The sequence below is a fragment of the Nelumbo nucifera genome, chromosome 1 (genome assembly GCF_055504915.1).
Source record: "Nelumbo nucifera cultivar China Antique chromosome 1, China Antique-T2T, whole genome shotgun sequence".
NCBI lineage: Eukaryota > Viridiplantae > Streptophyta > Magnoliopsida > Proteales > Nelumbonaceae > Nelumbo > Nelumbo nucifera.
In genome coordinates, this window is record NC_142649.1 from 80,392,384 (window position 1) to 80,407,737 (window position 15,354).

General features: G+C 36.9%; 1 protein-coding gene across 2 annotated transcripts in view; it reads left to right on the top strand.

Annotated features, from left to right (window-relative positions):
- The window catches only part of MOR1 (ARM repeat superfamily protein), a 35,829-nt gene extending 21,023 nt beyond the window's left edge, over window positions 1–14,806 (top strand). For both annotated transcript variants that reach the window (XM_088886807.1, XM_010247016.2), the window contains exons 19-54: window positions 247–359; window positions 629–716; window positions 1,480–1,580; window positions 1,727–1,834; window positions 1,979–2,084; window positions 2,173–2,252; window positions 2,341–2,490; window positions 2,640–2,715; window positions 2,885–3,009; window positions 3,114–3,224; window positions 3,310–3,459; window positions 3,550–3,624; window positions 3,732–3,813; window positions 3,908–4,035; window positions 4,109–4,204; window positions 4,284–4,358; window positions 4,451–4,546; window positions 4,634–4,735; window positions 4,867–4,968; window positions 5,135–5,317; window positions 5,402–5,513; window positions 5,636–5,712; window positions 5,800–5,879; window positions 8,285–8,347; window positions 8,467–8,593; window positions 9,854–9,976; window positions 10,089–10,166; window positions 10,253–10,411; window positions 10,484–10,642; window positions 12,685–12,782; window positions 12,888–13,044; window positions 13,154–13,270; window positions 13,411–13,506; window positions 13,632–13,703; window positions 13,796–14,090; window positions 14,186–14,806. In XM_088886807.1, coding sequence (XP_088742933.1) covers window positions 247–359; window positions 629–716; window positions 1,480–1,580; window positions 1,727–1,834; window positions 1,979–2,084; window positions 2,173–2,252; window positions 2,341–2,490; window positions 2,640–2,715; window positions 2,885–3,009; window positions 3,114–3,224; window positions 3,310–3,459; window positions 3,550–3,624; window positions 3,732–3,813; window positions 3,908–4,035; window positions 4,109–4,204; window positions 4,284–4,358; window positions 4,451–4,546; window positions 4,634–4,735; window positions 4,867–4,968; window positions 5,135–5,317; window positions 5,402–5,513; window positions 5,636–5,712; window positions 5,800–5,879; window positions 8,285–8,347; window positions 8,467–8,593; window positions 9,854–9,976; window positions 10,089–10,166; window positions 10,253–10,411; window positions 10,484–10,642; window positions 12,685–12,782; window positions 12,888–13,044; window positions 13,154–13,270; window positions 13,411–13,506; window positions 13,632–13,703; window positions 13,796–14,090; window positions 14,186–14,472 — 4,247 coding nt within the window. In that variant the 3' untranslated portion in view covers window positions 14,473–14,806. The remainder of the gene's footprint in view (window positions 1–246; window positions 360–628; window positions 717–1,479; window positions 1,581–1,726; window positions 1,835–1,978; window positions 2,085–2,172; window positions 2,253–2,340; window positions 2,491–2,639; window positions 2,716–2,884; window positions 3,010–3,113; window positions 3,225–3,309; window positions 3,460–3,549; window positions 3,625–3,731; window positions 3,814–3,907; window positions 4,036–4,108; window positions 4,205–4,283; window positions 4,359–4,450; window positions 4,547–4,633; window positions 4,736–4,866; window positions 4,969–5,134; window positions 5,318–5,401; window positions 5,514–5,635; window positions 5,713–5,799; window positions 5,880–8,284; window positions 8,348–8,466; window positions 8,594–9,853; window positions 9,977–10,088; window positions 10,167–10,252; window positions 10,412–10,483; window positions 10,643–12,684; window positions 12,783–12,887; window positions 13,045–13,153; window positions 13,271–13,410; window positions 13,507–13,631; window positions 13,704–13,795; window positions 14,091–14,185) is intronic.
- The last annotated feature ends 548 nt before the right edge of the window (window positions 14,807–15,354 follow it).

A 15,354-nucleotide genomic window follows, 5' to 3' on the forward strand; every position in this document is an offset into this window, starting at 1 on the left:
TTAATTTACCTTGAAAAGCAAAAGTTGTCTTTTGTTCTTTACATAAATGATTCAAATTTTCTTTTGAAAGTGAATTTATTCTTATCATACTAAGAAATGTTTGTGCTGGGTTTACCTATCTGAGTGAATAGAAAAAGTTTAGTACTAGATGTGGCGTTGTTATACCATGCTGAGCTGTGTTGGAAACATAATTGTGTTATTCTTTTGTGACTGTAACCATGGTACATAAATTGAATATTGTTGCAGCAATTGTTTCATTAAAAGAGCAGATTGAAGGCCTTCAAGACATTGATCAGTCTACTGAACTTTTGATCCGTCTAGTTTGTGCTGTTCCTGGGTGGGGAGAGAAAAATGTTCAGGTACTTGAAGAAGTTCCATTTTTGTGTCTTCTTTCATTGATGGTTATTGTTTTTTCCCTATGATCAAAACTTTTGATCCTTTTGTTCAGGTACTTGGTGAAGTTCCATTTATGCTTTTATTAGGTCATTCATATTTCTTGTGTCTTCTTTCACTGATGGTTATTGTTTTTTCCCTATGATCAAAACTTTTGATCCTTTTGTTCAGGTACTCGATGAAGTTCCGTTTATGTTTTTATTAAGTCATTCATATTTTTCTTGGATGGATGCAGGTCCAGCAACAAGTTATTGAAGTCATTAATCATGTAGCTGCAACAGCAAAGAAATTTCCTAAAAAATGTGTTGTACTTTGCCTTCCTGGTAAGTGTCAATTGTCAAATTCACAAGAGAGTTGCACTTTTTTTATCATTCAAATTTACCTAAGGTTCCCTTTTTGTAAGACAATACAAATTTGATACGTGCTAATTAATCTATGGCAAGGTATGCCAGTTGGTTGGGTTAAGTGACCTGACCCTATCTGGTTAGGGTTGGGTCAGCTTTAATTAGCTTGCAGGTCAGGTTTGGATTGAGGTAGGCTTGTGCCAAACCCAACCTGTTGACATTGCAGTGTTACAACATTTGTATAGCCTTGGTTATGTATGTGTGCTTTATATGGGATGGATAGGGTTGGGTTTAGCATCCCATTTTTGTTTAGTAGGGTTGGGTTGGAATTACTTTGTGTTGGGTTTGATTTGGATCAAATCTGTGCTGAATCTGACCTGTTGACATCACTGTCCAGAAGAAAATTGTTTCTGACCAAAGTCGTTCAATCACTTACAGCTTATTGAATTATCTAAAACTGGCAAGTTGTTGGTTTTGTCATAGCACTATGGAATAAACTGTTAGCTTGGTTACTTTTGATCTATAGCAGTTATTTTTATATTTGAGTAGTAAGTGGTATTCTATTCTTATATTATGGCATAATAGCTGATACCAATGGTTGTGTAAATATGCCTAACTTAAGCTTGGTTACTTATGATCTATATCTGTTATTTTTATATTCTTGATTAGCAAGTTGTCTTTTATTTTTACTGTATAGCATATTGCTGATTCCAATGGTTGTGCAAATATGCCTAACTTACAGGTCTAAGCGAACGTGTAGCAGATATTAAAACCCGTACTCAGGCCATGAAATGCCTTACTACCTTCTCTGAGGCAGTTGGTCCTGGCTTTATCTTCGAAAGAGTAAGTGTAGTTGGCTTCCTATTGTAATTGTTAGACATATACATATCTGTGACCTTGAATGTGAAAATGATGCTCATTGCTTCTTTTAACTATGATATCTGGATTTTTATTCCTATTAGTGATAACCTTGAAGTTTCCTTGTTTAGCTTTATAAAATTATGAAAGAGCACAAAAACCCCAAGGTTCTTAGTGAGGGAGTTTCATGGATGTTTTCTGCAGTAGAGGATTTTGGCATTTCACATGTAAAATTGAAGGTGCTTTCAGTTTCTCCGATACCCAAATTTGCATTTTTATTTGTTTTAGCTTATCTTTTTCCTTTTCACAACTCTTGGTTATATTCAGTAGTAGTCTTATTGTCTCTTGTTGTGAACATGAAAACATTTTATTTTATTTTACAGGATTTAATTGATTTCTGCAAAGAGACTGGTCTGCAATCCAGTGCTGCTGCCACTAGAAACGCAACAATCAAACTAATTGGAGCATTGCACAAGTTTGTTGGTCCAGGTGCTTACTTCTGTTTTCCTTTTATTTTATTTTGTTTCTTTTGATGGTCTTAATTTCCTGGGGGTTTAAGGTTTCTCTTTTTCTGCAGATATTAAAGGATTTCTTTCAGATGTCAAGCCTGCACTTCTAAGTGCACTTGATGCAGAGTACGAGAAAAATCCATTTGAGGTATATTGGTTCTATGCAATAACTTTGTCTGGTATATTCTTTTATGCTATTTGTTTATACTTAGTATCGCCTATTTGGTTTCCCACAGGGTGTGTCAGCAGCGGTAAAGAAAACTGTAAAGGCATCCGAGTCCACCTTATCTATGTCTTCTGTTGGTTTGGATGGCTTGCCACGTGAAGATATTAGTGCAAAGATCACACCTACTCTGCTAAAGAACTTGGGTAGTCCTGATTGGAAGGTCTGTATGGTTGTATTTATATTTCTTCTTTTTTGTCTTTACATTCTCCTTTTTTGTTGCACATGTGTGCTGATGTAAGTTTCAGTTATCTGAGTTACCTATCAAAAGTGGAAAGTTTTCTGAGCAAGATTGGTTTTCTGATATTACAGATTCGTTTGGAATCTATCGAGTCAGTGAATAAAATTTTAGAGGAAGCCCATAAGCGTATACAACCCACTGGGACTGGTGAGAAAATAGTTGTCTTTGCTTGAGATTCTAAACATAGGGCTTTTAAAGATCTTTCATTTATGTGGTACATATCTGCTTGTTTATATGCCAATCCCATATGGTTTGGTTAGACTTGTTTGCTCCCATGTAGTGCTTGTAACCTGATGCTTTGTTATTGTCTTGTTAGGGGAGTTATTTAATGCTCTTAGAGGCCGTCTATATGATAGCAATAAAAATTTGGTCATGGCAGCCTTGTCTACTGTTGGCTGTATTGCATCAGCTATGGGCCCGGCTGTTGAAAAGTCAAGCAAGGTTATCAGGAACCTCTACATTTTTTTTTTGTTTTGTTATTCTTATTTTATCTGATGTATTGTTTTTGGGGCTTCAACTTTAGTATACCATTTTGGTTCTTGCAGGGGCTTCTGTCAGATGTTTTGAAATGCCTTGGGGACAATAAAAAGCACATGAGAGAATGCACTCTAAATACTCTAGATTCTTGGGTTTCTGCTGTTCAACTTGATAAGATGGTAGCTTTTGACACTTATTTTGATATGCAAAACTTGATTTTTGCATGCCTCTTACTGGGTTTCATGGAAATGCCAATTTTTTTAGGTTCCTTACATTGTGACTGCTTTGTCCGACACCAAACTTGGGGCAGAAGGGCGGAAGGATCTTTTTGATTGGTTAACAAAGCAACTTTCTGGACTGAGTGACTCATCTGATGTTCTACACTTGCTCAAGCCAGCTGCCTCTGCTATGATGGTATCTTTTAAATTTAATATACTATAAATGTTAAGTTCATTGGCAGATTTAGATAGAATATGCAGATCTTTTTTTCCTTGTTTTGTTTAGGACAAATCAGCAGATGTTCGAAAAGCTTCTGAAGCCTGCATGAATGAAATTTTGAGAGTTTGTGGACAAGAGGCAGTATGTGGTCTAGGCATTTTACAAGTCTTCCTTTTTTTGTGCTTTTTGAAATTTAACTGATTTATTTAGCATATAAATGTAATCTATTATCTGATCTTTAATTGTAGGTGACAAAGAATTTAAAGGATTTACGTGGACCAGCATTAGCTCTTGTGCTTGAGCGATTTAAACTGCCCGGGGGGCTCCAAGGTGTATCATCATAATCCTGGGTCGAGTGTTATGTTTCTTATCTTTTTCTTTTGTATCCATTTCTGATGCATTAATCTTGCTTGTTTGGTTCCAGAGTCATTTGACTCAGGGAAAGGACTTTCAACTGGTCTTGCGTCTAAACCTGGCACAAAGATCGGAAAATCTGGTTCAAATGGTTTTGGTGATCGTACATCCAAGCATGGCAATAGAGCCATTTCTTCGGTCTGTTTTAATTGCTTGTAACCTTTTTTTCTCTGGCACTATAGATGGTTGCTGATTGTTTGTATTTGGACAGAGAGTTCCTGCCAAGGGCTCCAGGCTAGAATCAATTTCTCCACAGGATCTTGCTTTCCAGTCACAGGCTTTATTCAATATTAAGGACTCAAATAAGGTAGTTTTTGATGTGGTTTCTTACTTCAGTGCATCCGAATATTATGGGATGCCTCTTACATGGGTCGATACTTGTACAGGAAGATAGGGAGAGAATGGTTGTACGCAGGTTTAAATTTGAAGAGCCACGATTGGAACAGATTCAAGATCTCGAAGTTTGTATTATGTTTTGTTCATAGAGCAATGATTTTGTTTCTTCTTATTCTTGGAATTCACAGATTTTCTCCCAATGTGACTTCTGTTGCAGAATGACTTTATGAAATATTTCAGAGAAGACCTTCATAGGCGGCTTCTGAGCAATGATTTTAAGAAGCAAGTTGATGGTCTTGAGATGTTACATAAGGTTCCTTTCTATTATTCTTAATAAACCATTGTTCTGGTTTGAACTTAGAAGCTTTTATTTAGTCAGATTTTTTCTATTTTTGTACAGGCTCTTCCATCCAGTGGAAAGGAAATAATTGAACTTGTTGATATACTTCTGAGATGGTTTGTGTTACGGTTCTGTGAGTCAAACACAACATGTTTACTGAAGGTAAAATCCTTCTTTTTTAATCCTTTTTATTTTCTGTATTTATGTCTTGTAAGGTGAACATTCAAGTTGACCCTCTCTCTCTCTCCCTCTCTCTCTCTCTCTCTCTCTCTCTCCCTCTCCCCCTTTCCCAGGTCTTGGAGTTTCTCCCAGAACTTTTTGATATGTTGAAAGATGAGGGTTACACTCTGACTGAATCAGAAGCGTCCATATTTCTTCCATGTTTGATAGAGAAGGTCTTTTCTAAATAACTCTATGCTGTAGTGCTTAATCTAGATTTCATGCATCTTTGTTTAACTTATGATGCTTGTTTGAATGTTTGAATACATGTATTGTCGTGGGGCATTATTATTCACATCTGAAAACTGTATTCCTAACATTGATTTTGTGGCTGCAATGTAGTCTGGACATAACATTGAGAAAGTGAGGGAAAAAATGAGGGAGTTGATAAAGCAAATCACTCACACATATTCAGCAACGAAGATTTTTCCTTATATTTTGGAGGGTCTGCGCTCCAAAAACAACCGCACTCGCATAGAATGTGTTGAGTTTGTGGGGTTTTTAATTGATAACCATGGAGCTGAGGTATGAAGCTTATGCTCCCTTTTTATCTTTCCTGATTCCTGACTTGATATGATCCATTGAAGGTATGGTTTCCTGTTTCAACAGATAGGTGGGCAGTTGAAGTCCCTGCAATTTGTGGCTGGTTTAACATCTGAACGAGATGGTGAAATTCGAAAGGCTGCTCTGAATACGTTAGCTACTGCTTATAAGAATCTTGGTATGTTTTGACAATGCAGTGGGTTTTGATTGACTTTTAAATGTCTCATGTCTTTGTAGATGCATAAATGTGCATATGCTTTTTACTGTTTCACATAAATATATATACCCTTATGCTTGTAGGTGAGGATGTATGGAGATTTGTTGGGAAGTTATCAGATGCTCAAAGAAGCATGTTGGATGATAGGTTTAAGTGGAAGGTTGGTATATGCTGGCCACATATGACATCTCTGATAATTTGATAATTTGTATATACACAATTTATGGTATGGTGTATTTTTGTGTAGGCTCGTGAAATGGACAAAAGGAAGGAAGGTAAGCCTGGAGAAGCACGAGCAGCCATGAGGCGTTCTGTTAGGGACAACGGGTATGCACTTTTTGCTAATATCTTTATTATGTGTTTTCATCAGTTGATTGAAACTCTCATCCACACAATTTCTTGCTGTTTCATGCATTCTAGTTTTGTATTTGCTTTTCCTTCTAGAAATGCACTTATATGTGATAGAGATATATGTTTACTAGAGGGAAAATTCCTATGTCAAGCAGGATGTAATAGATTTATTTATCTTCGTGAATCTATTTTCTGTTTACTAAACATGCTATTTTCCTAAGTAACCATTCATTATTGCAATGCCAGTATCTTGGTTGTACATTGACTATTCTTGTTCTGCATCAAACTTTACATGATAAGTGTTATATAGGATCTGGTCATAAATAACCTGATTGTTTTGGTAAATGGTAAAAATATTATACTACTATATTGCAAGAAGGGGGGATAAAGTATAATGTATGGTCTATTTAAAAGCATGGAAATTATAACAACTTCTGAGTTTATTTTGCATCATTTGTATTGCAATTTGCAATGGCTGGTAATCACCAGTTACACTAGGCAAGCTTCTTTTTTCAAATTCAAAATTTCCTTGAATTATTATTTCCTCATATACTAGAACTTGTAAAGCATTCATGAAAGATTGGTATGCCCTGATGTAGGATTGTAGGTCCTGTAGGATCTAGATAGGTTCTAAAGACTAAAGGCTTAGACAAATCACTTGGGGAGATGAATTACATGGAGCTACAAACACATTGGATTGAATCAGATATACTTAGATCTGAATTTGGTTCATCAATTTTTGAATTCAAATTGAATCTTATCCATGGATTTGGGTCAGACTTGGATTGGAGTTGGATATTGAATACCGATAATGATCAAAATATTATATATTTTTAATAAAGTGAATGAAAATAGATTTTGATATTGTATACCGAGAAACAGAAGAATTTTTGAAGACAGTTTCTCCTCTTTGGATAGTATTCGTCAGAAGATCTTATCCTTAATTTTCTCATGGATGCTGATCCACCAGAATTTTTGATGGTGTGAGCATAGGGGAGTTCCAAAGAAACTGGTTGCAGATTCTGCATACTTCCCCTTCCTCTCCAACTTCAACAGCTCTACCTCCCCTGAGGAGGGAGTGTGAGTACCTGTTGCACTTTGATAGCAGCTTTAGGAGGTCACTGCTTCCTCTCTCAGCAGCTGGAATAGGGGGATTGTTAGAAACTCTTTTGGAAACATCTTGTGGGCTTTTAGTGGTCCGGTTCAAGCTGTAGATGCCTCTGAAGCAGAAGTCTGCTTCCTTCTAGAAGGCTTAAGGTTTGCTAAGAGGTTCCATTTCAGTCCCTTAGCAGTAGAAGGAGACTCAAGGATTACCATCAAGAGGGCAGAAGATTCAGATGAGGTATCGTGGAGGATAGCTCACCTTCTTGCTGAAATTCATGAGCTGTCTTCTGTGCTGAACTGCACCTTTAGATGGATGCCTGGGAGATCAATCAAACTGCTGATGTTTTAGCAAAGGAAGGATTGGTTTGAATTTTTTGTATATTGCTAATACATTGCTATCTTAGTTGATCCAGGCCTTTCTTTTTTGTTTTTTTCTGGCTTGTTTGTACATCTATTATGGGCATCCCTCTGCCCTTCTTTTGAATATAAGTTATCTTTCTCTTAAAAAAATATTGTATACCATGAATACAATGATTTGAAATAACTTTTAGTTCTAGGGTTTTGAGATTCTTTTCCATGACTGGATCTACAATCCAAAATGGAAATGAAGAAAACAGCATTGCTGTAGGGAAAAGAACCAGACATAAAGTCATGCTTCTATCTCCTGTTATAACTTACCAAAACTAATTATGGGGGGGCTGTTTGTGATCCCCAACAATGTGTCCCTATTCAAAAGTTCCAAAGTGGCTTTGCAGAGACATCATGTTCTTGTTGGAAACTAGCACCACACTTTTGTTACTTTTGTTTCCTAGACAATCTACAAAGATTTCATTGTACCAAATTCTTAATTTTTAAATTGAAATATTGAAACTCCATTGCCTCCCTTCTGAACCCTGGTAATTTTTTTTTTACATTGTTATTATTGTCAAACTTGTTCTTAACTTTGATTTTTATGTGCATTCTGGTGTATGTTTATGCCATTGTCTTTTGATTGCTCGCCTCAAGTTCTCATTTATAGCACAATGTCCTGTTATCATTTGTCATTAACTCATTGAAGACTTATTCTTTTTTTTTTTAATTTCTTGTCTAATCTTTGCCTCTACTAAGCTATCATGTATTTTGGTTTTATGTTGTCATCTGATTCTATAATGTCTATAATTTTTATTAAATACTGCAACCATGGAGTATGCGGATCATAGGGTTACAATTTGACAATTTGTTATATACAATATACCATTGGTGTTATCCAGCTAATGTATATTTGTTTCTTGGTCTAGGTCTGATGTAGCTGAGCAGAGTGGTGAACTTGCACGTTCTGTGTCTGTCCCAACCTTGGCAAGGTACAGAGACATGGCAGTTCTTAGCTGATAGTTGTATATTGATTTGTACAGTTGGGCTTCTATGAGATTTTTATTTCTATTATATTTCAGAACTTTATGCTAAAATTGTTTGGCTTCAGGGAAGCAATTGGTCATTCCGAGCCTTACATGGACAGGCAACTATTAACTCGATCATTAGCTAGTGCAAATGGCCCAACAGACTGGAATGAAGCTCTGGATATCATTTCGTTTGGTTCTCCTGAACAGGTCTTTGATGTGAAACAACTTGAACTTTTTCATTTTCCATAGTATGAACACTGTTTTTTAAAAAAGTGAACCTTGAGATGTTTTTTCTTATTATAACACAAAATGGAAAATGTGGGCTATATTTCTATCATTCTACCCAAATGCTTTTGTTTATTTGTTGCCTTCATTACCCTGCTAAAATGGGTTTTATTGTCTTGAATATTATCATCAATTCAACAATGTAATTTGTGCTAATTGGAGTTCCTTTCTTGTTGGTCCTTTATTTTTTAATCTCAGATGATTAAGTTATCTTAACAACACAGTGCCAAATATGAGCTATATTCCTATCATTCTATATACTTTTAAGATCAAATGTCTATGTTTAGTCTTTGCCTTTACTACCTTGGTGAAATGGGTTTTATGCTCTTAAATATTTTTATTAATTCAACTATTTGTATTTAGTGTTAAGTAGACTTGTTTGAAAATTGGGGTTTGATTTTAGTTTCTTGTTCTTTTTTTTTTGCTCAGAGGTTTTTTACTTTACGGACAAAGATAATGCTGGCTGTAAGTGGATGGATATTTTTATTTAGGATGAATTTCTTTAAAATAACATAATTGATCTAGTGAATTGTAAAGTTTTTGTCTTTTTCTGTCAATTAATGTCCTAGCCTGTCTTCTTATTCATCTTGGGTTCTTGCCTAACAAGTTCATCTTTGTTGTGATTACCAAGAAATGTTTTCAAAGTCACATGCTTATGCCTTTTTTTATCAGAGTCATGTGTCTTATGCCTTGAGACTCAGTCTGAGGTGAGGCACAAGGCAAATGCCCTCCTGTGGCTTAACTTTGTCGTGCATGCCTAAAAGCATAAGAACATTCTGCACACCTTGTGAAACTTTATGCCAGGCATATGCATTCCATATTATCAAATAAAGTTGGCTCTCATGGCTTAACTTTGTGGTATATGCATTCTTTAAATATTTTGGTGGTTTAACACCAATTCAAGTTTTGCTTTACATTATGAGCTTTCTAATGGTCTTGAAATTTACATTAGAAGCCAATTAATGATGGTAAATTGATCTATAGTTTTGTTTTTGTGCATGATTTAATTCTTCTCCCATTCAAGGTCATATTTCCCCTTTATTTGCTTAAACTCATAATCGTTGTACCCTGCCTCGTAGTTCTGCCTTGTAAAATATTGTTGTTTGGATTTAAGCAGCGTTCCCTCATCTTTTAGATAATTTGCGCACCATACTGACTGAAAGATTCTTTATTCTGGTGCAGTCAGTTGAAGGCATGAAAGTAGTTTGTCATGAGTTGGCCCAGGCCACAAATGATCCTGAAAGCAGCGTGATGGACGATCTTGTCAAGGATGCAGATCGGCTTGTTTCGTGCCTAGCAACTAAGGCAAATTTAATCATGATTTCCTTCTATCTATCTCCCTCTCTTTTCTTTATGGCTCTTTATCTTCTTTAAACCATCAAGTTCTCTTAATAATTTGTACCATATTTCTTGACAGGTAGCCAAAACCTTTGACTTTAGTCTGGCAGGAGCTTCTTCACGATCATGTAAATATGTTTTGAACACACTTATGCAGGTTAGTTTTGAAATCCTTCTATATGTTTTGATTCCTAAAATAGTGATCTGTTATGTTGTGAAAATAATGGATGGTTTTCTCTACAGACCTTTCAAAATAAAAGGCTTGCACATGCTGTGAAGGAGAGTACCCTTGACAGCCTCATCACTGAACTTCTACTTTGGCTATTAGATGAACGGGTTCCACTTATGGATGATGGCAGTCAACTCCTAAAAGCATTAAATGTTTTGATGCTTAAGATTCTGGTCAGTTTTGTCCTACGGTGTTTTTCTTCAATATCTAGGCATCTGTCATACTAACATGTGCCTATAATACAGGACAACGCGGAACGTACGTCTTCTTTTGTTGTTCTGATAAATTTATTGCGTCCACTGGACCCATCAAGATGGCCATCACCTGCATCAAATGAGATATTTGCGGCTAGGAATCAGAAGTTCTCAGATCTAGTTGTCAAGTGTCTCATCAAACTTACCAAAGTAAATCTTTCATGCTTTGAGCTTTTTTTGCAAGATCTGTTCATATTTACCTTTGTCCTTCTTGGAAATTTATGAGATTGGCCTCTATCTTTTTTCAACTTCACCAGAGGCATTTCAAAGTAGGAATATGTTTTGCAACAACATTCACTAAGTCGTAAAAAATATTTTTACAGCTGTAATTGTCATAATCTGGACTGAAAGAAACAGAAGGATCTTCCAAAAGACCTCCAAAAGATTTAGATGAGTTACTGTCTTTCTTTTGGGAAGTTGGTTTCCTGGATTTCAGCAGCAAAAGGGTTCCGTCATCAGAACCTGGCAGTTCTGCTGAGGTCTAGAAGTCTGGGAGTTGCAACTATTAGAGGTGTATTTGGCTGTGCCCGGCCAAGACTGTTCTCTTGTGGGCCTGTTGTAGTCTTTCAGTTTTAATAATATTTACTTTGCCTTTTTCAAAATTTTTTTAGCAGTACTTAAACATTTCTACACTAGGGAAAAATTAATTTGTGCAGTAAGAGGTCTTTTGGTTGGCTTTCTAGAAATCATTATTTTAACCCAAATTTTGTTAATGTTGGAGCTATTCTAAGTGTGTATTTTGGTCTCACATTTAATTTTCACTAAGAAAGACAATCTAAAAAACAACCAAATGTTTGAAAATTAGAGTAAAACTATAATATGCTTTAAGATAGCATTTTTAGAAAGCATATTTTAACCACTTTCTGTTTCTAGTGAGATCCTAAGGTGTTTGTTTCGGTATTGGACTTCCAGATTGATTAATCAATTTCTTTTTTTTTCTGCCTGAATATATAACCCAATTAGAAGCCTGTTCTGTAATTGTAAGAGTGGATTTTCAATAAATAATAGTCCTATTTTTTGAGATTTTGTGTGTTTAGTCCAGATTGGACTAAGTGGCATCCAAGGAGTTCTTAAGCATGGCAGCAGTTTGGTTTGGGATTTGATAATGTTCTTCTGTCTTTCTTATAGTCAGGGCAACTTATCTATTCCACAGGTTTTTAAACACTTTCCAAGTCTTTAAATGCAGTTACCACTGACAGTTACCACATAATACACATTGCAGCACCTGGTAGAAGTGATATGTTACAAGTTAAATGAGCTAGAATAGCTAGGGGCAGACTGAAAAGGACTTAGGTGGAAGTACCAAGAAATGATTTAAGTGCCCCTAATTTAATGATGGATATGGTACTGAACAGAACGAATTGGTGAAATAGGATTCATGTAGCTGACCCGATATACAGGCTTAGATGATGATGACATAGTACACATTAGTGAGACATTGGTGGGGACAGAGCAGGATGCATGTGAGGCCCCACTGGCATACCAATACCATAGAGAACATGAAGTTCTGCAGGTTTGATAATGCACCTCATTTTCCAGAGTGATGCCAAGACTATTGGGCTAGTGAAGCATTAGGCAAGCAAAAAGGTGTAGAAGCACAACAGTTTGTTTCAGTGGTGGAGCCTGAAATTTTCTTTTGGGAGGGCTGATTTATTTGTAGCTGTACTGAATACGTGCTAGGTGGAACATACACCAAAAAACACACATGTTGGGTATTGGGTTTACCTGTTTGCTTTGGGTAGTTTGAAATTGGGTCGACTATAATCTGGTTTCATCATCTACATCTGTTTGCAGAAAAAGGTGGTTTGAAAAATTTAGGCCTGGAATCAGGCCTGACCCTAGGCTATATAGCCCTTATCATAGGTGCAAAGCCCAACCCATCCTATGATCACTCCTCTGGTGATGTGAGAAAGGGAGCTTTATATTTATAAAAGTTTGGGGGGGGGGTGTGCAACTGCCCACCTTGTTATGTGGCTCCACTCTTGGCTCTCCTGTAACTAATGTTTTAAAAAAAGTTTGGGTGGGGGGCAAGGACCCCCAACGGTATAATGTAGCTACACCCTTGGTGTAGCATGAAGGCTAGTGTTCCGACATGGCTACCTGAGTGTGGATGATATAAAGTGCCGATTATGTGAACTTTTTAGTTGGGAAAATGTTCACTATGGTATAGATAAAACGCTATTTCCATGCAGGTCCTTCAGAGCACAATATTTGATGTTGACCTTGATCGAATTCTCCAGAGCATCCATATATATCTACAAGAACTAGGAATGGAAGAAATCAGGAGAAGGTAACTCTCTATGTAGCTTTTAAACTAAAACTTTCCTATTCCTACCATAATGGAAGTTGAGTTTTAACTATTTTCTTGTTCCTATTGCAATATGTTAATGGCCAGAGCTGGAGCCGATGACAAGCCTCTGCGAATGGTTAAAACTGTCCTACATGAACTGGTTAAGCTTCGTGGGACGGCGATAAAGGGGCACCTTTCGATGGTTCCAATAGATACGGAACCTCAACCTATTATACTTGCTTATATTGACCTTAATCTTCAGGTACATTATTATGAGTTAACGATTAGCTTAAACATTGGCCTTATTTGTTTTGGACTGGTCTCCCTACTAAATTCTTTTTCTTTTTGTTGTTTTAAATTTCAAATGTCAGACCCTTGCTGCGGCTAGAATGCTGACCCCATCAGGCCCTGTTGGTCAAACTCATTGGGGTGATTCTACTGCCAACAATCCATCGCCTGCCACACATTCTGCTGATGCCCAGTTGAAGGTTGTATGTTGTTCCAAGTGATTTATATTGTATCTTGTCATGCTTATGGTATCATTTACCAATGTGCCTATTACATGCATTGTTGTTTTTAATGCTAATTAATCTTCTACTGGGAACATTGTCTTGGTGGCACCTTCCAGCAAGAACTAGCTGCAATATTCAAGAAAATTGGTGACAAGCAAACATGCACCATCGGTCTTTATGAACTGTATCGTATTACCCAATTATACCCAAAGGTATACACATTTTGGCAAAAAAAATTCTGCTGGAATTTTGCGTTGGTCAAGGACTTCCTGGGTCGAGGGCAGTCTGTTTATTCAATGATTGTGTCGTCTTGATTAAGTTGTATAATTTCTTCCAGGTTGATATATTTGCTCAACTCCAAAATGCAAGTGAGGCATTCCGTACATACATAAGAGATGGTTTAGCTCAGGTCTGCATGTAAATCCCTTTCTTAAATAACATGTCAAGGGGAAGATACCCAAGGTTTTTAAACTTTATGTATTGGTATTTTTTGTATTGTAGATGGAAAAGAATGCAGCTGCTGGGAGGACGCCTTCAAGTTTGCCAATGTCTACCCCACCTCCTGTTGCTCTTTCTTCCCCAAAATTTGCACCATTATCACCTGTACATACAAATTCTTTGAATGATGCCAAGCCTCTGAATGTGAAACTTGAATCCGCAAACTCCAATCTGCCACCGTCATATTCTGATGATGACAGGGCTGTTAATGCTATTTCCTTGAGAGGTCCGATATCTGATAACTCAGAATTGAGACAAAATATGGCAGATGAAAGGAATGACAGATATTCATCTGCAAGTAATATTCTTCAAACCCCTTAAAGTTTTTCATAAACTGTTGTATTTTTAATTTTTATCCCATAAGAGAGGGTCTGACAGTGGACATGAATGCAGCAACTGCAATAACAAGCGGGACATTGGATGCAATCAGAGAAAGGATGAAGAGTATTCAATTGGCAGCTGCTACAGTGAACCCAGAAGCTGGTAACAGGGCATTAATGTTCATGAATGGCAATGTGCTGGCACATGGACCTCCTCCTAGTCAGATTCCTCAGGGGTCAGTCCGTGTTGACTCAGAGGCTCCTGTGCAGACCGGTGTCCTTCCCATGGATGAAAAAGCATTGTCTGGCCTTCAAGCCCGGATGGAAAGGCTTAAAAGCGGGACCATTGAACCCTTGTAGAGAGAACGAGCAGTTCTGGGATATATGATTTTCGTGTTCAAACCCTGTGAACATATGAATGGTGATGATCTTGTAAATGAGAGTTATACGTGGAGAGAGATGGGAGGCGGTGGTTGCTGATGTAGAGATGGAGCATCCGTGGCCACTGAAACTCTTTCTGCGATGATGATGTGGTAAATGCATTGTTGGTGCCCCTGCTTTTTAATGTGGCAAATTTGTAGATTATTATGTGTTCAGGTTTCTGTTTAACTGCTTCAGTATGTATAACGTCTCTGTATTTCAACGATTTACCCGATTCCTAATTTCAAGTGATGCATCATTCATTTTTTTTTTAGTTTTTGCATCGACTTTACTTTAGCTATCCATTTTATCAATTTTAGCTCATTTGATGCTTAACAAATTTGAAAAATAAAAATGCGAGAAAAAAACCTAGTATCGTCTGGTGGTGGCCATCGGGTTGGCCATCTGGTCGAACCACTCAACCTGTAATCTCATATATGAAAATATTAGGGCCAATTTAAAGATTTGATCACTTGGAAATTGATCCACAAGGCTATTTTGATAGTGAGTGTAGTGACTCAAATGGCTTCTCCATCTAGATGGTGAGTTAGCCATTTAACGAGCAGGGTTTAACTAAATACATGGGGCCTGTGTCTTTTACACTGGGGCCCATGAGTTTATTACTGGCGTGGAACCACAGCCCGCTGAACGGTTAAAGTGTTCAGCTAATCAGTATCATGTGATGGGTTTATAAACTTGACCATGGGATAGGAAACACGATAAAAACCAATGTTACAGAAATTGATTGCAATTGCATTTTCATCCCACTTAGGTCGACTTGTTATATCATAAATTAAATAATAAAAGTATTTTGTAGAAAAT